The following is a 22,780-nucleotide window of genomic DNA, read 5'->3' on the forward strand; positions in this document are numbered from 1 at the left end:
TCGTTCTCAACTATCTCTATATCGACGGATTCGTATTTACGAGATCTTCAATCTTGTTTACATTGTTTTAGCTACCAATTAACCGATTTTAATTTCGATTTCTATGTTGTACAATGTTGCATCGAAACTTCGAAAAATCATAACTTCTTCATATGAAATCAGATTTGAGCGTTCTTTATACTCGCAGAATCATCATCGCAACTACTACAACTTTTGTTAAAATTATTTATCCTAAATAATCTTCTATCAAAAACATTATTTTATCGCTTGTAACACGTACGCCGAACAATTATCATTTTCGATCATTTTAATTATAAATAATTGTCACTTATTATATTTTAAACGTAGACTTCCGGCATTGCATCCTCCAACTATACATAGTTGATGATAGGATACGAGTGGTAGAAGCAAGGTGGGTAGATGAGTGGATAGGGTTGTGGACTTGTAACATGGCTATGTAGATATGATCGGTAAGGTAGGTTAGGGATAATGTAGATCTGAAGGTATGGTGTGTTTATTTTTTAGAAACTTTTGGAAATGTAAAAATACATAAAACAATAATTAAGTTACGTGTAATTTTGAAAAACAAAAAATTCTCGTTTTTACAAAAAAAAAAATTCAAAAAATCATTAAACAAACATGTTTCCAAAATTTACTTTTCTTATTTTTTTTTAAAAAAATAATCAAAGAATTTTCCATAACAAAACGCATGTTTAATGCTTTCTCTCTTCTCTCCCTTGCTAATGGAATTGAAGCTTTCACCAAGGTAAAATCTAAACTTAGCTACGGTTGTTTGTTTCCAAGAAGCATTCTTGGCTATTGTGTCATGGGCATTAGAGGACATATTCTTGGTTATTGTGTCATGGGAAACAAGCATTAGAGGACATATTTGTTTTAAGAAAAACTGTTTTAAAATGCAAGCCATAGTGATTCATTGCTCAGTCGAGTTTGTTCTTTTCGTATATTACATCACTATTCTCCTACAAGCCTTTTTTTTCTTATGTATCTTATTTTTGGATGATCCAAAAATCCATATTTACGGAAGTCAAAGATTTAATTGTTATTAGTACCATGTAGAAGCATCCTCCCACGTGAGATCACTTGATTAATACTTCTCTTAAAGTTAAATCCCATTTATTTAAATTAACCCCATGTGAGACACCCTTTGACCAACTACTCCACGACAAAACTATTACTTTTTCCTTTATTAGAAAAAACAAAAATCAATTATTTTCTAAATTTTTAGTAACATACATTCAAACACACAAGTATTCAAAATTGACTTCCTTTTCAAAAATCAACATCTTTAAGCAACCGTTTGTACTGCTCTGTTGAAATTCTCCTCTGCAGTTAAACCCCGTTTGAGTAGCATGTGTTCTGGATCCAACAGTTTTAACTGACTGCAACCAAAAAAAACACACACACACACAAAACTCAGTTCCTAAATGAGTACTGTCTGGATAAATGATATTTAAAAAATATTTAAGAAAATGACTGCAAACCTTAAAAACCGTGAAGAAGGTTTCCCAAGATGAAGACTGCATACAACCAGATTAGCCAGTGTTTCTAGATCCTTTGCATCCTATATGAAAACATTACAATTAACTTATTCAACTTTTGTCCCGTTGATATCAGTGTCAGTGTCAGTGTCAGTGTCAGTGTCAGTGCATAGTACAACCTGTTTTGTTTTGTCATGTATTGAAAAACATGGCCTTGTTTGGAAATTGGAAATTTACCTTGTTGAGTGCTTCTAGTAAAAATGATTCAGCTTCATCAAAATTGGCCATTTGCATGGAACACACAGCCTTCCCATTAAGGATCAGACTAGTCATTTGGTACTTCTCAGAGAAGTCTTGGAATATGAGATATGCTTCTTGTATCTTTGAACCACCCTATTTCATAAAATAGTACACTTAGTAAAAAAAACAGTGTAATTTTACTTACTTTTAAGAGCTGTTTCTTTGTTCTTCATATATAGGTTACCAGATTAAGTCATGTCCCCAATAAGTCAATTAGGTTGAAAAAACGCATACCACAGCTAAATTAAGCCACGCAGTTGCAAGCTGAGTCAATGTGTGATCCTCATCAATCTGTTGCATAACTCTTAATTGCTTCTCAGCATAATCTGATCTGTGCATCTTGAGGAATATGTGGACATTCAAGGCATATCTGAAAGGGACATAATGCATTAGGAACAGAATAAAAGAACAATAATCCCTGTTAAATCAAGATCTGTTTATAACCAAAAATATATGATTGTTTGTAGTTATGGAGATACTGATGTAAGATTAGAATGTAGAGTATTGAGTGTATGTGTACCTTTTATGGGGATTAGTAAAGAAATAAAATTAATAACAAATAACATAAAGAGAGAGAGAAAAAGTAAAACTCAACAGTTCCATAGTCCCTCCAGCATTTGTGTGTTTGAGAGCCTCGTTGTAATCCTGTTCATGCATGAATATGATGCCAGCAATAAGCCTGAGTATTGGATTGTTCCCAATGGCATCATCAGCCAACCACTCCTTTATACTTGAAATGATGCTTTCCTATAAGATTCCAAAACCACATAATAATACTAGTTAGAGAAATGGCCCATTTTATCCATGAAATGACAACAGAGGTGTATGTATACTCATGGCATACAGCATACACGCTTTTATTCATTAAGAATTCATCTACTTTCAATTGTGCATGTTGCAGTTTATGAAAGAAAAATTAACCTAATTGACAGATATAGAACTGATCAATGATATTCGACAAATGTAAATCACTGAAGAACAATTCATGAATAGCACAAGACTCTCAAGTAACTAAGATGACACCAATAATTCATGTTACTTCTTGCCAATAAAATTGAAAGTTTTGACTAAGCTGTGCACAAAACTTTGAACTGTTTGTCAGATATGTTGAGTATATGTCATGCAGTAAATACAAAACCAAGGAATCATCTATAGACTAAAACCAATATGATTTTAGCAATGATTCAGGGAAATAGTGACTTCAAGATTCGAACTCTCAACAAAGGATTTACCAAGCTGTATGGAATCTCAAAAACGAAAATTATTGCAATATATACGGGACACAAGAATTCTCCTTTGTTTCACAGTGATGGTGTCCTTCACTTCGAAATAGAACTTTCAACAAGGTTGCAATGTTACTGAAACCTCAAAAGGGAAATTATTGCAATTTCCATGGACCAGAAGAAGCAATGTCTTTCATTTTTGTAGACAATGATGATGTCCATATTGCATACAAGTTAATAGCTATCGACATGACTACGAGATCAACAATTTTTACCTTGTTATCGGGGCTGGAAAGATACAAAGCGAGTAATTTCACGGCTTGCAGAGGCGTCGCCGCAGATGAATCGACTTCATTAATCACAAGCTATCGAAGATCAATTCAATTACAACAGATGAAATCAAACAACTGAGAAAAATAATTGATAGATAACGACGAAATCACATACTTGGTAGCTTCCAAGGGCAATGTAGGATCTATACACAAGGCAATCTCGTTCGATTAAATCCTCTTCCGTGAGGTTGGGGATATCGCTGTTGTTGATGGCGGCTTGATATGCTCCCAAGTAGAAGTTGTTTCTCAAATTGAACAACACATCGGGTGCCATCGCCATTGTTAATCGGATCTAGATCGGAGATCGGAGATATCAACAGATCGAGAGAACGCGAGCAAGATGTTAGTTCAGCAGTTCATAAAACGGTTCAAAGATGTGCAAAATGGTTTATCAGAGTTCCTGAGGACCTTCATTTTTCAATACTTGTCAACTTTGGCCCTTATTTATATAAACACTGACATAAACGGTTCATGCTCACAAAATACAAAATATAATTATTTACTTTTTCTTCCAAAAAAAATCAAATTCGAAAAAAAATGATTACATTATTTAGTGTCCAAAGAGCTATAAATATGTCGGAGAATGAAATGAAAATGAAATTTTTTATTGTTTTTTTTAATAGAGAAATATAAATGTGTATTGAGAATGATATGAAAATGAGTTTTTTTCTAGCATTTTTAGTAAGAGAAACATAAATATATACTGAAAATGAAATGAAAATAATTTTTTAAATATTTTTAGTTATTATTTTCTTCAAGTTAAAAGTTAAAACAAACCAATCAAAATATTACAGAATAAAATATATATCAACAAAATGACCAAATACATATTTCCATTTTCCTTGATAATAAAGATCCCAAACAAATAACTTTTGCTCTACACACAAGTCTTCTTACAAGTTACTATGAGTCTATGACCACATAACATTTATAACTCAAACTAAACATAATCAACAAGAGAGCTAATAAAACATACAAAGAGCTCACAAGTAAAAAAAAAAAAAAAAAAAAAAAAAAGATATTTGCTTAGCAATTATACTAATTGTATTGTTAAATTTACTTATTTGACCATTATATCAAAAATATTATGATCACCATTTACCCACCCTTCTTAGTTCTTACCTTGCAACCAAAAACCAACATTTCAGACACCAACGTCACATCATCATTCTACTCGATAGTAAAATTGCCAAACAAATATCTTTTTTCTCCAATTTCAACATTTTTTTTTCCAATTTTACCCTGCCCAAGACAAATCTTTCTTATGCTTATGTTGCTTCTCTCTACCCTTTTCAATCTTCCCACTTCCATTATTCTGCTTGCTCACACTCCCCTCTTGTGCACTACACATCTGAGACTTAAGTTTAAACCCAAACTTCTTCGACATGTTACCCCACGCACTGCCGCCACCACCACCACCGCCGCCGCCACCGCCGCCCTTACCTCTGCCCAGTTTCTCAATCTCCTGCTTCATATTCGAACACTCTTTTTCAAGCTCAGACACCCTCATCCTCATACTATCCATACCAACTTTCAGAACTTGATTCTCCCTCACCGCCGTGTTCCAGCCACCACCGCCACCCTCCTGGGCGGAAACCACCCCGCTTCTTAACTGCCGTGACCCATCCGCCAGATTGTCAGACACCAAGAAACATCCGGCGATTGATGTCCGGAGCTGCAACTGCTCGAAGAAAAGAACTTGGACTATGATTCTTAATGGCAATCTTTCATTCTGTGCAGCATGTGTGCAAGCTTCTAATGATAGTTTCTGGCAATCCATGAGTCTACAGAGTTGTTCTCTATCCGAATCTGCTAACCATGGGTGAGACTGCATTCGGAAAAAAATAAAATCAATAAGATTGGACCATTATACCCTTCGAAATACCATTCAGAAAACATATTTACGGAGAAATAAATGAGGGCAAATTTGTAAAAAGCTTGGACTTAACCGGAAACACCCATCTCCCTCTATTAAGTCGTTCTTTCTGTATTAAGTAAAAAAGAAACACCGATATATAGAGTACAGGATTAAGTCCTTATAAAAGGTGTTTCATTTTTACTTGATACAGAAAGAACGACTTAACAGAAAAAGCAAAGATGGGTGTTCCCGGGTAAGTCCTAACTTTTTAAAAATTTACCCTCATTTATATCTCCATTTCCATTTCCCTACGTGTGCTGTCATTTTCTTAAATATTTTTTAAACATTGTTTATCCAGACAACACATTACCCAAACAGTAACTTTTTAGTACCTTCAAATAAATATCAATTGCGCGATACAATCCATCATCCAACGGTCTAGCATACTCGGGAACCGCACCCGCAAGAGACTGAAATTTTGGGAGCTTCAAATTAACATCGGGTGCAACTTCAGCCAAATAGCCATCAATAAGCTTAGCCACCATTGTAACCGGGGTCAAAGAAGGTGAACCCAACAACTGTTCATCATCTTCAATTGAACAAGGAGACGCACCACCCATTGCTTGATCCATAGCCATAAAATGCTCAAGCATCCGTTGCACACAATCAATATTATACAAAGTCTCCATCGAATAAGAAAAATTTGGCATCAATAAATCCTCAAGTGTCGCCTGATCAAGTTGCAGCCCGATTCTTTTTTCCAAATTCGATATACAACCCGGGCTCGCCCGTAAAATCAACCCGGTCCGTAAAAGCCCGAATAAAAAGGTAGTTGACACGAGCCCTTTTTGGACTGGAAGTAAACGGTCGATTTCTTCGAGTAAAATCTTCTGATCTTCCTCCGGTGGTGGGTCCGCCTGGTGGCTCGCCGGAGCACTTTTCCGGCGAGTCAACCCGGGTAAGTACTTTTTCGCGTAATATTCAAGAGACCCCGCGATGATTTCTTGTTTAATTCCACGGGCTTCCATAGCCAAAATTAACCGTTTGTAAAGTGGTAAACTTAAAGATGAAGCATCGTCGTACCACCAATCGGAGCTCACGTTTTTCGGGCGGGCCCCGGTGCTAATCCCGTTCCATAACACGCTACCACCGGGGCTCTGCAAGGGCCCACGGTGGTCCACCACGGGCCAACCGAATAGATTCGGGTCCGTGCTTGCTTTGACCGCCAACGAGTCAATGCATCGTTTTGTGATGTTGAGTTCTTCGGCGTGTGGGAGATCGGGAATGGATTGGAGGGATTTTAGGGAATCTTTCCAATTTTTTAAAACGGTTTGATTGAAGAATGTTTCGGTTTGTGAAATTAGATTGTCTTCGCCGTATTCTTCGGTCATTTCGAGGTGTTCGGCGGCACACCGGAGGTGGACGACATTTGAGGCGGTGATTTCGTGTTTTACACCGTAACAAAATTTGGCAACGAGTTCGAATGTTTTGGCCCCACCGGGGATGTTGGGGAGGGTTATGGTGCATATTTTGTCTTCTTGTTCGGAAGCTTCCGCTATTAACCTTTCCATAACCCCACTTCTTGAGAGCAAAGGGAACTGTAAAAAAAAAAATGAAACACATCAAAAAGTTTGAAGATTTATTCGATATACATCAAAAAGATCAATGCTTTATTCAATATATATCAAAAGATCAAAGCTTTATTCGATATACATCAAAAAGATCAAAGCCTTATTCGATATACATCAAAAAGATCAAAGCCTTATTCGATATACATCAAAAAGATCAAAGGTTTATTCGATATACATCAAAAAGATCAAAGCTTTATTCGATATAACACCAAAAAGATCAAAGCTTTATTCGATATAGATCAAAAAGATCAAAGGTTTATTCGATATACATCAAAAAGATCAAAGCTTTATTCGATATAACACCAAAAAGATCAAAGCATTATTCGATATAGATCAATAAGATCAAAGGTTTATTCGATATACATCAAAAAGATCAAAGGTTTATTCGATATACATCAAAAAGGTCAAAGCTTTATTCAATATACATCAAAAAGATCAAAGCTTTATTCGATATACATCAAAAAGATCAAAGCTTTATTTGATATACATTAAAAAGTTTGAGATTAAGTATGCACTTATGAACAACTTGATTTGTATTTTTTTTAGTCGAGATCCTTTGACTCTGAAGGTCAAACATTGACTTGCCAAATTTATCAATTCATTATATTCAATTTACATTTTTAACATCAACTCTTTTCATAAATCTAGCACTTCATGTATTTTTTTGATGTAGATGCAGATTTTTCCTACTATAATCAATTACGTGTAGATCGATGTTAGGACTATAAGTTGTTCGTTTGACAGTCAAAGTCAAAGTATCACAATTAATTAAGAACAAATGGTTATTAAAGTTTACCTTATGGAGATGGAAGGACATGTCCTCTACTTCAACCACAATATCACTTGGGAGACCAGTTGTGCAAAACCTACAATAATATTCAGATTCGAGTTCTTTAAATTTCAATAAACACAATTTCAAAAGTTCACAATACAAAATTTGGCTTTAAAGTTCAACAAAGGAGATGAAGATCAACCATCCACAGTTCAGATTTCACAAAACATGAACCTCAAAATTCATAACATTTGAAAGAAATAGCTTACAATATTAAGTCAACAAGAAACATCATCTAAGTACCATTTTCTAACAAATATGACATATCTCCAGAGATTAAGTCACATAACATAGTAATGTATCAGCTTCAGGTAAAAAATTTCTATGGTCAAATTCGCCTAAAGAAAAGATACATATGACAGATACATATATGCATATACATATATAAATATATACACAATAGATCAGAAAGAATAAGAAAATTTTACAAAGAATAAAGAATATACCAAGCTTGGCCTTGTCTCTGGAATGCATCTGCTTTAGATCCCAACTTCATACAAGCCATTTTTGCTGCTGAGATACAAAATCAAACCCTCTGCACACTGAAAACCTTCAATCACCGACAACAATAAAGCCCACTGTTTCACCAATGCACTTTGACAAGTAAACGGAACACAAATCAAACTCCAAGAACCCTAAAAGATCGAGCAACTTAACAGAACTCAACTTCACAAACCCTGACCCCAAATCTAGCATCAATCAATCGGAAGAAACCACATTACGAAACGAAAACGAAGCGAAATGAAGTCTAACCCACTTGAGAAAACTATATGAAAACCCAAATCAAGACAATAAATTTAGGTCAACCCCTCCACAAATACAAGAACAACTACCCACTTGAAGCCATTATTGCTGCTCTGACATAAAACCCACCACAAGATTCCAAAATTTAAACCTAAAATACCAGCTTTAATTAAGGGGTCAAAGAGAGTGCGCACATGGTGGTCGCTTACTGCTAATACACACAATCAAATATCTCTCTGCCCAAAGACCCTTCTTTTAGGCTTGTTGAAAAACTCGAAACGTGGGGTCCTTTTTGGGTTAAACCTACTCATTGCTTTCTTGAATTGAGAGAATCTTTTAAACAATGGCACCAGGAGGCAAGAGGGTGTGTACGTAATTATGATAATGTTTAAAAAATGGGAGTAGTTATCTTCCAATTTAATTTCAAAGTTGCTACAGAAAGGGGGGTTATTAAATTAGGGCTCAAACTTTGAAAGTAACAGCTATGGTGTTTATCCAGCTAGGCCATGTGTTGTTGCTTGCTTACAAATTGGTTCTATTGTACATACCGATGATATTTTTGGTGGGTTTTGGATCCGTAAATTTGCCGAATTGGAATTTTCCGAGAATCTTTATATTCAGATAATCTATTTATATCTATGTAGCATAAACTAAATTGGTATGGTAGTTTGCTTAGTGTTTTAAAAATAAACTACATTATGTCGTATGGTTATTAAAAAACATATGGATGATCTAGTGTTGTGGAGGATGACTTGGTTTTGATAAGCATTTAAGAAAAAATATTTAAATCCAATTCTCGTCCAAAGCAAATAAGGATTTGCGAAGAATGGGGTGCGATGTGGTTCGAAAGTGACCACTTAGTTCGATTGCCAAAGGTAGACCCTTCCTATAAGGCTGTCCGGTATGGTTGCAACGGACGGGTTTGTTGTCTAGCTGGTCATGAACCACGACCGTGCATACCATCTCGATGGCTAGTGGTGGTTCGTGGTCGTGAGGAGTCGTGGTCAGGACAACGAATGCAAACGGAAATTGTGATTGGGTGCCACAGTAACGGTCATATTTAGGGTTAAAACCTTTTTTTTTAATTTTACTATTCAAACAACATTAAACCACTTCTATAAATACGACACTTATTCATTCATTTTACTCACAATTTTTTTTTCTTCTTCTCACCATCACACCTTCTTTTGCCTCATAAACTCAAAGCCAATGGCTCCTAAAAGGATGAATTGGTTAGAAAATAAAGAAGATAACTTAGCATTAGCATGGGTAGCTGTTTCAGAAGACCCAGAAATATCTCCTAATTTTTTGGTAATAGTTGGAAACATTTTTCATGATTTAATGGGTTGTCAAAGTCGTAATATTGATGAAATATGTTCTAAGTTTCACGACATGAGGGTAAAATGCCTTGAATTCAATGAGATTTATAACTTTGTTATAAACAACGTGGACGAAGCCGACCCGTTTGTTATGACCATGCACCAATATGAAGACACAAAACACACGTCGTTTAAACACGTCAAAGCTTGGCGAAAATTAAGAGAGTCCTCAAAATTTAATCATTAAAAATAACGGTTTAAAACTAGTTTAAGTTCTTTGTGGTTGCATTTTTATTTTTTTATTATTATTTTATTTTATTTTATGTTGTGTGTTTTAAATTAATGTAATCTTTGTTTCATTGAATAAAAAACTAATTTTAAAAAAATATATGTTTTATTGTGTTTGTGAATTAAATTTACATTAAAAACTAATTTAAAAATATATATATGTTTTGTTGAATAAAAAAATATGTTTTATTGAATAAAAACTAATTTTAAAAAAAAAATAAGTTTTATTGAATAAAAAACTAATTTAAAAAAATATGTTTTATTGTGTTTTAATGTATTTTTGAATTAAATTTAAATTAAAAAAAAAAATGAGATGGAGTGATGTGTTTAATGGTAAGTATCTCATAGTTAGTGGTAGAGAATGTGGTGCTGATGTAGCACCCACCACATATGTGATATGTGGTGGGTATAACGGATAGTCTAAATAAAAGAAAATATATAAATAAATGATGATACGGTGTGACTCACCCAAATATTAGATTTTTAATGGATGGTTTTGGATACGGTCTTCGTGATGAATGAACTATGTTATTCAGAAATATAAATTTCAATAAGAGGATTTTGAGAGTACTCAAATCTTACACATCACAACTCTGATTTATTCATTCAAAAGAAAGCCCTTATTTATACATGAAAGAGGACATTTCTGGAGAGTCTGTGATTACAAATCAACAAATATTACCTAGCAATTATTATTTTACATGACTAAACTACCCCCCCCCCCTTTTTTCCTATCGAAATACCAAGAAACTCGCTATGGTCAGTCAACAAACACTTACTATTAAAATAAGGAGAATTTCGTATATATCCTTATTAAATATCTAAATTTCGTATTTGCTCGACCTAAACTATAAATATCATATTTGTCATTCTTAATGTTTTAAAATGTCAAATTTGCCAAATCAGTTTTTTTAACAATTTTTATTATTTAATAAATATTTTTATAATCTTAAACCACTAAAACTAAAAAAATAACTAAATGGTCCATTATACCCTTCCATTCTAAATCACAAGATCTTTTACACTAGGTTTTATCAACTACCGTCTTCTTCCTGAAGTCGTCCTCCTCATGATTGTTCACCTATCGCCATCTTTCTTCTTGCATCTCGTCATTTTCTTCTTGCAATCATTAATAAGCTTCATGTAATATTCCCCTTCATTATATCTCATTCTTTTTGGCAACGGCATCAACACTTATGCAAAAAGAATCTCGAATTGTTGAAACCCATGTATTAGTTTCATAATTCCCTTTCAATATATGCCCTTTGTTTAGGCCAAGACTCCAAATCACAAGCTTAATTTCATAGTATTGTTAGTATTGGTAGCTAGAGTAAAGTAAATTGCTACAGGGAGCATGCATTCAAAAAGTACTTGATTCTATGATTCAAGCTCTGTTGGTTGACAATAATTAGAATTTATATATGTTGAACAGGTTATAAATTCGAAATCATTAGACTTCACTATGCATTTTGACTTCTCATTTTAGACTAATGAGTTTGTTACTAATGTTACATGCATTTTTTAAGCAGTGGCGGAGGAACTAAAGTAAGGCGACCCAAGAGACGATGAAGTGCCTTGTTAGTTCTGGACAACTTGAGTTGATAAGAGCAAACAAACCCGACTATTTGTTAATACTAGGAATTATGTTTACCTGACGCTTATTAGCTTGGTAAAGATAAATCAAAAGCATTACCAAATAGTTTCAGTATTTTCAGTTTGAATATACTGTCTTGCAACATGGGGTTTATGATCACACGCAAAACAAAATAATAGTAGTAATCATAATTACTTAATGCTTATTAGCTTAGTAAAGATTTAGTAAAAATTAAGCAAAAGCATGAACTGTGATGGTGTCACACCCCCAAACTGGAAGGGCAGAAACATTTGGGGGCAGAGGACGACATGTACAGTATCACAACAATTGCATAATAGTAATCAAAGCAAACACAACCATTACATTGATAAAGTGTAGTTTTTACATATGTTCATAACATAGTTTGTATGACATCAAAAAGTGTGTAGCAAAAGTATAAAAGACACGAATCTATAAGTTACGTCTTCTCAAAACCTGTGAGTGTAGCTGTTTACAGGTTCCTTGAGAATACAAGTGATTTTGAAAGTTTATCAACATTTAGGTTGTTGAGTTTATAAGTATATTTTTGAGATGGAAAACTTGTCTCTGTTCTTTAAAAATGTTATAATGTACTTCCAAAAAATCCAATATTTTCTTTAATAAATGAAATGTAGTGTTATGCCTTTAAGACCAAAGTGTATGTTTGTTACCGTACTATGAAATAGTAATCCATAGTTTTATTAACAAATAAACCTATATCATGAATGTTCTTGAAATTGTATATCGTACTAGTATACTATGTAATAGAAAAGTAGTGTATTGTAGTAGTGTTGGTATGAAAACCTTCTTGTATGAATGTCTGGAATCCACCAGTTGTAGTATAAAATAGTGTACTGTAGTTTTATTATTTAAAATAAAACCTTTGAAGTAGTGTAAATCTCGTAAAAAAAATGTTTTAGTTGATACTATTGTGAGTTTCATATAACCATGCTAAAATGACTAGTGGCATCTACGACGTTCTTCAGGCGTCAGAATGTTATGACATTTGTCACCCCAGGCCTGTTGGCCTAACTGTAGCTAGCAGTTCAGGTGCGGGATTATCAGACCCTTGTAGATCTATACACAAATTCATGCTCTCCCTCCAATAGACTCTAGTTATAATTTTTAGGACTTGAACCCGTATCCTGATGGATACAATGAAGTAGTGCCTCACAATTATGTATAAACTAGTTTACATGTAGTGTTATAGTGTTCTCTTGTACTTGAAACTGTATGTATTACCTTGTAGTAATGTACTTGTAATGTAAAATAACTATACTTAAATAATTATTTAGTAGTGTATCCTTGAATTAGTGAAATAGTGTAGCTTTCTATAAACTATATATATTATAGTTTATATACTTATTTCTGTATAGTGTTCACGAGCTTGTAAAATAGTGTAGTGATTCACAAACAATATCAATTATAGTTTAAATGTATGCTTTGTAAATAGTTGAAGCATTTCTAGTTATAGTATGAGATTCGTGGAAAATACTTTTGTGCTCGACATGCTACAAAAGGGTTAATAATATATATATATATATATATATATATATATATATATATATATATATGTAAATATATTTTGATAACTGCAACGATAAATCGGTTTGAAATCATTTGAATATTAACACAATAATTATTGCGTTTTACTTGTATCCCCCCGCCCCCTAAAACATTCAAAAGTAGTGAAATCGTAAGGGTATGAACTCACCTCTAGGGTGTATTCGTGTTTGGATAGCGAAACTATAGTGACGATCCTCATGTTAGCGTACGTGGAAATAACGGTATCCTAATAATATTTAAACACGTAATCGTATTTAAATTAGCAAAATAAATAATTAAAGTGTTCAACAATACTTATTTTATGTAAGGATTACTTACAAAAATTACCAAAAAATATTTTGGAGTGTTAATAGGTGTTTTCGGTCTAGCCTTCACCGAAATCCCTTGATTTCGGTCTTGAAACCTCAACCGAGAACCAAGGTCGCGGTCTTAAGGTGTTCTTGATCAGGAAGGATTTCCGCCTAGTGGTTCTCGGTCCTAATGGTTCTCAGTCAGCTTGAAGATTTGAAGATTGTTCTTAGTGTTTTTGGTGAAAATTTATGAAGATTTGAAGGATTTTGCTTGAATATATGAATGTTCTTGGATGATACTTGAGAGCAAAATGAGTGTGTTTTCAGCTGGAAAAGTGAGAAATCACTATGTTATCGAGTGATGTGACAACCGTCACTTTCTGGTCAAGTTAAAACCAAATAAAATCAACAAGTCAAACCAGTCAACTCAATTAACCCTTGTATAATAGGGTTTATATTATGGTTACTATTGTACAACACACTATCTTAATGTAAGGTATCACTTTGAGTTTTCACGTGTTCATAAAATCTAAACCCTAATCAAGGTAAATGATGTAACTACTCGATAAAATACAATTACATGCCCTACGGGGGCATATAACACTCAAAACAAGGTTTAACGGGGCTTACGAACCTCACATTTCAAGGCTAAACACTCACAAAGGTCGCAAGCAAAGTCTCTCTAGATATCTCTCTCTCTCTCTCTCCCAAATCTCCCTCAAAATCTCTTTCAACTTTTTATAATCACCTGGGGCATCCCTACCCTTAATTTAGTCAAAAACCGCTCGAAACGGGAAGATTTCTCGAAACCAGCCATGAAGGGCCGAAACCACTCTTAGAACTGAAACCTGCTATAAGGACCAAAACCAGCTATAATGACCGAAACCAACTATGAGGACCGAAACCTGTTGTAACATTTAAAATTCTGGTATGCCTTGAAAACCCTAAGGAATGATAATTTTGCATAATTGGTCCCTTAAGTATGATGGGCATACTTAAGAGTACGCTTAGCGTACTGCATGCTTGTGGTCGTGGAGGAATCAGGGTATGCGGGGCGTACCTTGAGTTACGCAGGGTGAACGCGCCAGGGACGCAAAACCCTAATGTGCGGTCTTTCCCCCTATTTAAACACCTTTAAGCCTTTGGACCCGACCTTATTCGCCCTTAGAGCCTCATTTTCGTCCCTCATCACCTGAGAATCTTTGTGAGAAAGAGTTTGAGCCAAAGGAGTGGGTTTTGTGGTCTTTGTAAAGTTCATTCAAGAAGAAGGAGATCCTAAGCAAGCTTGGAGTGGCTTGGAGTTTCAAGATTTTGCACTTAATTCACCTTAGGAGGCTTCTAGAGGTATAAAGTCATGACCTTTCCATCTTGTTCTTTAGATCTAGTTAGGGTTTCCATTTTGTCCCCTTTAGTTGGATCTAGACCTTCTCTTGGATGTGAAGCAACTCCAGAGATTGAGATGTCCAGATCTGAGCTTTGTATGCATGCTAAGTGCATAAAATTACGAGCTTGGTGGGTGCTAAGACTCCATGCATGATTTGAGAGCTCTTACTTAAGGTCATAGAGTGAGAAATGAGGTTTTGAGGTCCTTCATATCATGCAAGGTCATAAAGTTGCCAACTTTATGACCTAGGTCGTTAAGATGTGCTCAGATCTGATTTTGGGACGTTGATCCATCAAGTAATAAGCACTTAATGGAAAGAGTTCTTAATTTGTTCCTACGTTGGGTGTAGCATAGAGAACGTCGCGCATAATGTGCAGAAGCCCGGTACGTTGTGCGTACCATGGTGGTACGCATGACGTACGCACCCCTGATGGACTTGGACTTGTTTTGGGCCCATAAGACTTTTGGGCCTTAATCTATCTTTAGGCCTGGCCATAATTCGAGTTAATGGGTCAACTGATCAGTCTTGGGCCGGAAGTATTATAGTTGGACCTTGATGGGCCATGTGGCCCATTAACAAATTTTGAAGATGGACCTTGGGGCCCATTAGCCAAGGAAGACTCTTGGGCCATTAGGAAAGGACTTTGGGTTGAGTTTTCAGTTTGGCCATGATCAAACTCTAATCTTGGGTTAATATTGTTATTATTCAGCACTAGTGGTTTCGAACTGTTAAGAGAGCATCTATTGTATTCAGCAGTTGGAGGTGAGACATACTTATGGGTCTACGGCACCAAGGCCGGCCCATTATGTGATCATGTTATGTGTGTGTTATTCGTTTATGAATTGATATGTTATCTGATATTATGTTTGTATGGAAGACCCCGGGAGGAGCCCGTGGCATTGGATATAAGACCATGTGGGGTATCCTATGGCATTCCTAGGTAAAGACCATGTGGGGTAGCCCATGGAATTGGATGTAAGACCATGTGGAGTAGCCCATGGCAGTCCTAGGTAAAGACCATGTGGGGTAGCCCATGACATTCTTGTTGGATTATATTGCATGGTTTCTATGGCATGTTATAGCTTTATCAGCTAACATGATATATATGTGAATGTGTGTAGTATGCTATGGGAAACTCACTAAGCATTTCGCTTACAGGTTGTTGATTTGTTTCAGGTACTTCTGATCCCAAGGCAAGGGCAAGGCATGATGACATGGTGCACACTCTATCTCTCTTTTTTAATGTATTTGGGACCCTCTGATGTTTAAAAAGGAAAACAATGATGTAATGAATGTTATTTTGAAAACATATGTTGGGAAACTATGGTTTATGAGATTGGTTCTAATTAACGTAAAAATGAAAATTTTTCTTTGTAAAGTTGGGTCGTTACACCTGCTATAAGGACCGAAACCTACTTTTAGGACCGAACCCTCTCTTAAGAACCGAACTCACTTTCAGTACGGATCAACCTTCAGCCCTGAATCACCCTTCGGTCCAAAGACCACTTTCGTTTACTTCCACTATTGGCCCACATACCTTCGGTTTTCAAGCTTCTTGGACCGAATTCTTGGTTTTGACCCTCAAAACTTCGCAGGTTCGCCTCTTGATCCTGGTTTTCGAGTAGTTTCGCGTTTTAAGCTCGTTTGTCATGATTTTAACGAAATATTTTCACCCAAACTTATATTTTGACATATAAGACCTTATATATACATATTTTAATCACATTTGGGGGGGGGGGTTTATCTAAGAATGATATATTTTGTGCAAGATATTGGTATTGAGTGTTGACTTCCCCATAAAGTAATGATACAAGCTACCTCCCATACCCACCCTATGACAACCCCCAATCACTATTCATCTCTATCTAGTCAACTTATTCTCTTCTCACACTCTTCTCCAACATATTACCATCTCAAAGGTTGGAAAATCCTCATCTCTCCTTCCAAAATATTCATTATTCTCACCAAAAAGCAAACCCATTTTCTCTCTCACTCTCTCTCTAAACTCAAGATTTTAAGGCTATTCTTGGGCATTCTCCTCCATTTTTGGTAAGTATCTTCAACCTATGCATAAATACTCTACACTCCTACACTCAAATTATGAATCTCTTACACAAATATCATCATATTTGTACCTAGGATCTTCAAATCTTCAAGCACCTCCCAAGTGTTCTTGACTTGGAAAGAATACAAGTTAAAACACCAAAAACTTAAATAAGCTCAAGCACCAGCTTTCAACAAGAAAGTTAAGGCTCACTCACGAACTGTTTTGACCAACTTAAACTCAAAATCTGTAAAAACTGTTTAATATGAAAATAGTTCAGGTTTATACCTTTAAAATGACTAGTTTAACATGTTCATACGATTTTTCTTTAATTTATGGTGATTTTTACAAAACTGCTTATCACTGTAACTACAACTTCAGACCAATCTGTGAAGTTGAGCGTTTTCACACAAGTTAGAGATCACTAAAAATCATAATAAAAATTATGAACATACTAGACACATTTTTTAAACACTCAGAGTTTACAGATTTAATTTTTGACTTCATATGATTTTTCTGTGATTTTTATAAAACAGTGTAGGAAAGTTAAAAACTAGTTAAACAACTTACAACTTTTATAACACTTTATAACATGTTGAGCAAAGTGTTTATCCTTGGTGACTTCATAATATTCATGTGTTTACTATTGAGTTACATCTAGATAACAGAGATTACTCACTAAATTGTAAAGGTCCTTTGTCGTTACAAATAATATAAGATGAATCATAATAAGTATAGCTATGTGTTGCTAAACTACTACTTACAGAGAAAAGGGTTTTTCACTCAATACAAACGGGTTTCATTTACTACATGATAAACGATATTAGGTATAGTTTATGAAGTTCATATTACAAATATACTACACAAAAAGGGGATTCAATTCCACCATGGAAAAGTTTTTACACTCACACTACACGTAAACTAGTTATCATAAATTGTGAGATATTCTTCATTGTACTCTTAGAGTGCGGGTTAAAATTATTGTAAATTATAACCAGAGTCTCTTGTAGGGAGATCGTGATAACTATATATATATATATATATATATATATATATATATATATATATATATTGGGATTGACAACCCACACCCATGCTGCTTGCAACAGCCCGACCGCCTGGTCGGGGTGACAAATGTCATTTCGTTTTCCGATGCTTAAAGAACATCGCACCAGGTCTTCTTTGTCATAGTATGGTTATAGCGACTCACATAGGGAGATAACAATATAGTTTATGGGGATTTCTATGTTAAAGGGATTTATTTATTTAAATCTACATACACTGTTACAAGTACGAAATAACATGCATACCCACGGTCTTGGGATTTAAGACTACAATGCATACGGTCTTGGGATTTAAGACTACAATGCATGTTATAAGGAAAATATTGGGTTTTTCTTGGTTATACATATCATTTACAAACAAAGGTTTTCAAACTCTACATCCAAAAGCTTATAAACTCACCAACTTAATTGTTGACACTTTTTTAAAACTACTTGTATTCTCAGGAAATCAGTAAAATAGGTAACTACCAGCTTTTGAGGATGGGACGCTTCGGTGTCAGGAAAAACGTTTTCGTCATTATATTGTAATTGATTTTGAAACATGTAAACTTGTGACATCATGTAACTTTATCGATTATACTTATAATGGTTGTATTTACTTTGAGCACTATTATACTCGTTGTTGTGATACTTTACATGAAGTCCTCCACCCCCAGATGTTTCCGTCATTCTTGGTTTGGGGGTGTGACAAGTGAAAACATATATATCGAGGGGGTTTTTGGTCAGAAGGTAGTTTTCGGTCCGAGGAGTTTGCTGTCAGAAGGTTTTCGGCCGAGAAGGGGTTTCGGTGCGAAGGTTCGCGGTTCCAATGAAAAGTTTGATTTTTAAGTGCATTTTATTCCAAACCTTATAAAACTTATATAAAAACATCATTTATATATTTTTAAATCATATTCTAACCCTTATGAACTTAACGAAATATACAAAACTCGAATTTTATTTATAGCGTTTAACTTTTATCGACTTGAAAATAACGGGTTGTTACATTATCCCCTCGTTAGAGGGAATTTCATCCCGAAATTTCTTTCTATATAGAGAGTACATCATGGACTAGGGAAAAGATGCGGGTACTTTTGTTTCATTTGATATTCTCGCTCCCAAGTGAATTCAGCTCCCCGCTTGGCATTCCAGCGAACCTTCACTATTGGTATACGACTTTGTTTCGTTCGTTTGACCTCCCTATCCATAATTTCTACTGGTTTTTCTACAAAGCTAAGACTCTCATTTATCTCGACCTCGTTGAGTGGAATCACAAGAGTTTCGTCGGATGGACACTTCTTTAGATTTGACACGTGGAAGATAAGGTGTACGTTGTTAAATTCTTGTGGTAGGCAGAGTTTGTAAGCTACTGGGGCGATTCTAGCGAGGATCTCGAAAGACCCTATGTACCTTGGATTTAGTTTTCCATGCTTTCCAAAGCGTATCATGCCCTTCCAAGGTGACACCTTCAACGGAACACGGTCACCCACATGGAATTGCAAGGGTTTTCGTCTCTTGTCTGCATAACTCTTTTGTCTGTCTCTAGCGGCTTTCAGTCATTCTCCGATTTGGACGATATTTTATGTGGTTCCCTGAATGATTTCCAGGCCAGTGAAAGTGCTGTCAGGAGTTTGCCGTGTAGCTAGTTGTGTGTCGCCTACTTCAACCCAACACGAAGGGGATTTGCACTTGCGGCCATAAAGGGCTTCGAACAAGGCAACCTTGATGCTAGAGTGGTAGATATTGCTGTATGAATACTTGACAAGTGGAAAATGGGTATCTCATGCTTTACCGAAGTGAATCACACAGGCTCCCAACATATCTTCTAGGGTTTATATAGTTCTCTCACTCTGCCCGTTGGTTTGTGGATGGTAGGTTGTACTTATATCCAACCTAGTTCCTAGAGATTTCTGTAGCGACTGCCAAAATCTTGAACTGAATCTACTGTCTCTATCAGAGATAATAGAGATTGGCACACTGTGCAGTCGTACAATCTCTTTGATGTAAGTTCTGGTCAAATTCTCCATCTTGTTTGTTTCCTTAATCAGTAGGAAGTGGGCGGACTTGTAATCCGCTCCCACTTCCACTCAGGTATCTCTGGTTGTTGCAATAAATCTGAGGGCTTCTGGCATTCTACATTGACTTTGGCACAAGTTAGGCACTTGCCCACATAGGTAGCAATCACGACTTTCATGTTCGGCCACCAATAGAGTTTCTTAAGATCCATATACATCTTATCTGAACCTGGATGAATGGAGTATCGTGTTTTGTGGCACACCCGATTCATGAGATCCATGAACGTTGTCGGTGCTTTGGTGAGTCCGAAAGGCATCACCACAAACTCGTAGTGCCTATAACGAGTCCTAAAGGTCATTTTCTGGATCCTCCTCACAAACTCTCATCTGATGATACCCAGATCTCAAATAAATATTGGAAAACCAAGACACCCCCTGCAACTGATCGAATAAATCGTCGATCATCGGTAGTGGATTACGATTATTGACCGTCAGTTTGTTCAACTCTTAGTAGTCGATACACATCCGGTGTGAACCATCCTTCTTCTTGACAAAAAGGATTGGTGCTCCCCACAGCGAGCTACTGGGTCTAATAAAACCCTTTCCCAGTAGCTCCTGGAGCTACGAGGATAACTTCTGCATTTCGGGCGCACGCAAGGCGATAAGGTGCCTTGGCAATAGGCGCCGCACCCAGAATCAAATCAATTCGGAACTCCACTTGCCTCTCGGGAGGCTCACCTGGCAACTCCTCGGGGAAAACATCGGGGAACTCACACACAAACGGAACATTGGAAATAGAACTCAGCCTCTCAATGGCAACTCTTGTATCCATCACATATGTTAGATAGCCCATACATCCTTGCTGTAAACTTTGTTTCGCCCTGGAGGCATAATAGAAATCTGATCCAGATCTGGTCCCCTCGTCGTATACAGTAAGCACTCCCACACTAGGGTCTCGTATGGTCACCATTTGACGCTCACAGTCAATCACAACTCCAAACCGGCTCAACCAGTCCATGCCCACTATGACACATACATCACCTATCGCTATCAACACCAAATCTATAAGGAACTCAACATCGAAAATCTCCAACACATATCCCTATAATACATCGGTGGCAAAAACTGCATGCTCATCGACTATAGAAACCCTCAGTGGTCGACTCAACACCTCGCGTCTGACACTAATGTGACGACTAAAGGATAGAGATACAAAAGATCGACTCACACCTGAGTCAAATAACACCAAAGTATGCATAAAACTCATAAGAAAAGTACCTATATACAACACAATGTAAGCATAAACAAATCTCAAAACAATATAAATAAGGAGATACGTACCAGCAACAATATCAAGTGTTGCGCGGACCTCCTCCGCAGTCAACTGGAAAGCTCTCCCCCTCTTGGAGACGATTTGTAACCCCTTTTGGTTTTGGGAAATTGACTCTTCTCCTAATTATTTTTATTCCACTCTTTGGTGTCATTGGGTGTGATACCATTAGAGAGATTCTGGTTTGGGTCCTCTCATCCAAGCAATTTCATGGAGCATCAAGATCTCGAGCATGGAGATCAAGGGCTACATAAGAGGTATGTTTTATTCATTACTTTTATGTTTTCCAGGATTGATGTAATTAGCATGAAGCCATAGATCCATAGGATGCGTGTACACTTAGGTATATCATGGTTTCGATTCTTCCGCTGCCTAGTTTAGAGTGTATTTGATGCATACAAAACCCAACAGCCTAGGTTTTTGGACCTCTTCAAAGGTTGTAATCCTTTGTGATCGGTTCAAGTGACCCCCTCTACCTTGGATATGGATCGATAATGGTATTACAACGATGTTTTGATTAGGTAACTAACTTGACTTAAATGTTCAATACTACCTATTTAAATGATCTCCGTGGTTTAAGATGATAAATGGACACTGGTGCTACATCCAATCCTTAGGATGGCCCAAATATTCTCAAAATTATTGTAATAATTTCATCTTTGTTTCTATATTAGTTGGAGACTGCTTCTCTATTCATATAACAAAAACATGGCACACTAAATTACCTTACCCTAACATGTATCGTCCCTTGTACATTTATAACATGATCATCACCCCCAACATAATCACAAATCTTAAATATGTTCGTCAATTTATTGTTAATTTCAAGTTCTCCATTAGATTTGACGAATTTGGTATATCAAACACTCATTTGATACGATAGCATCGGTGATTTATACTACGTGATCTCTACAACGACTCAAGCTCTCGTTTCTTTCCAGTTTGTCACTTTGGCATCTTGATTTTCTATGTGACTAGGTTTCTAGTATTTACTGTCTTGCAATACTATTTCATGTAACAAAGAGAAGTCTTGTTTGAGGTTTTAATTTGTTAGTTATGTAAATATGCATGACTTCCTTTTAATGTTTCTAGTTACGTAGTTCCTTTTTTGTTTGACCATTATACACTCTTATATAGTCTTAGTTGTTTGAAATATTATGCAATTCATTAAGTATTATTCTCATTTTCTATAGTTTTTTCCTCCTAGATACAAATCTAACGTGTTTACCAAGTTTTTACAATTTCAAGCTTATGTCAAAAAGTTGTTAGTTTATGTTATTAAATCTTTTCAATTGGTGTATATGCATTAACATGACCTATTTACGCCACAAGAAAATTCTCAACTTGATATTATCAGGGTTGCATAACATGGAGCTTAATGCACGATATGATCAATGTCTTGATGAAAACAACACTTTATAGGGAGTTATATGGAACATGCACCTAAGGGATACAATACATGAGACACC

General features: G+C 35.8%; 2 protein-coding genes across 2 annotated transcripts; both read right to left on the bottom strand.

The window, feature by feature from the left end:
- Window positions 1–1,181: 1,181 nt before the first annotated feature.
- LOC145003789 (coatomer subunit epsilon-1-like) lies at window positions 1,182–3,726 on the bottom strand. Its single transcript, XM_078962703.1, has 7 exons — window positions 3,470–3,726; window positions 3,298–3,387; window positions 2,395–2,546; window positions 2,034–2,169; window positions 1,737–1,892; window positions 1,503–1,582; window positions 1,182–1,400 (listed from the first exon to the last, which is right to left on the bottom strand). The coding sequence occupies exons 1-7, from the start codon at window positions 3,632–3,634 to the stop codon at window positions 1,307–1,309; spliced, it is 873 nt and encodes a 290-aa protein (XP_078818829.1). The 5' UTR covers window positions 3,635–3,726; the 3' UTR covers window positions 1,182–1,306.
- Window positions 3,727–4,170: 444 nt separating this feature from the next.
- On the bottom strand, window positions 4,171–8,884 carry LOC145004447 (Phototropic-responsive NPH3 family protein). The gene is made up of 4 exons (XM_078963369.1): window positions 8,122–8,884; window positions 7,640–7,709; window positions 5,605–6,810; window positions 4,171–5,182 (listed from the first exon to the last, which is right to left on the bottom strand). The coding sequence occupies exons 1-4, from the start codon at window positions 8,178–8,180 to the stop codon at window positions 4,592–4,594; spliced, it is 1,926 nt and encodes a 641-aa protein (XP_078819495.1). The 5' UTR covers window positions 8,181–8,884; the 3' UTR covers window positions 4,171–4,591.
- Window positions 8,885–22,780: the final 13,896 nt, after the last annotated feature.

The sequence above is a fragment of the Lactuca saligna genome, chromosome 7, assembly GCF_052625555.1.
Source record: "Lactuca saligna cultivar CGN05327 chromosome 7, ASM5262555v1, whole genome shotgun sequence".
Taxonomy (NCBI): Eukaryota; Viridiplantae; Streptophyta; class Magnoliopsida; order Asterales; family Asteraceae; genus Lactuca; species Lactuca saligna.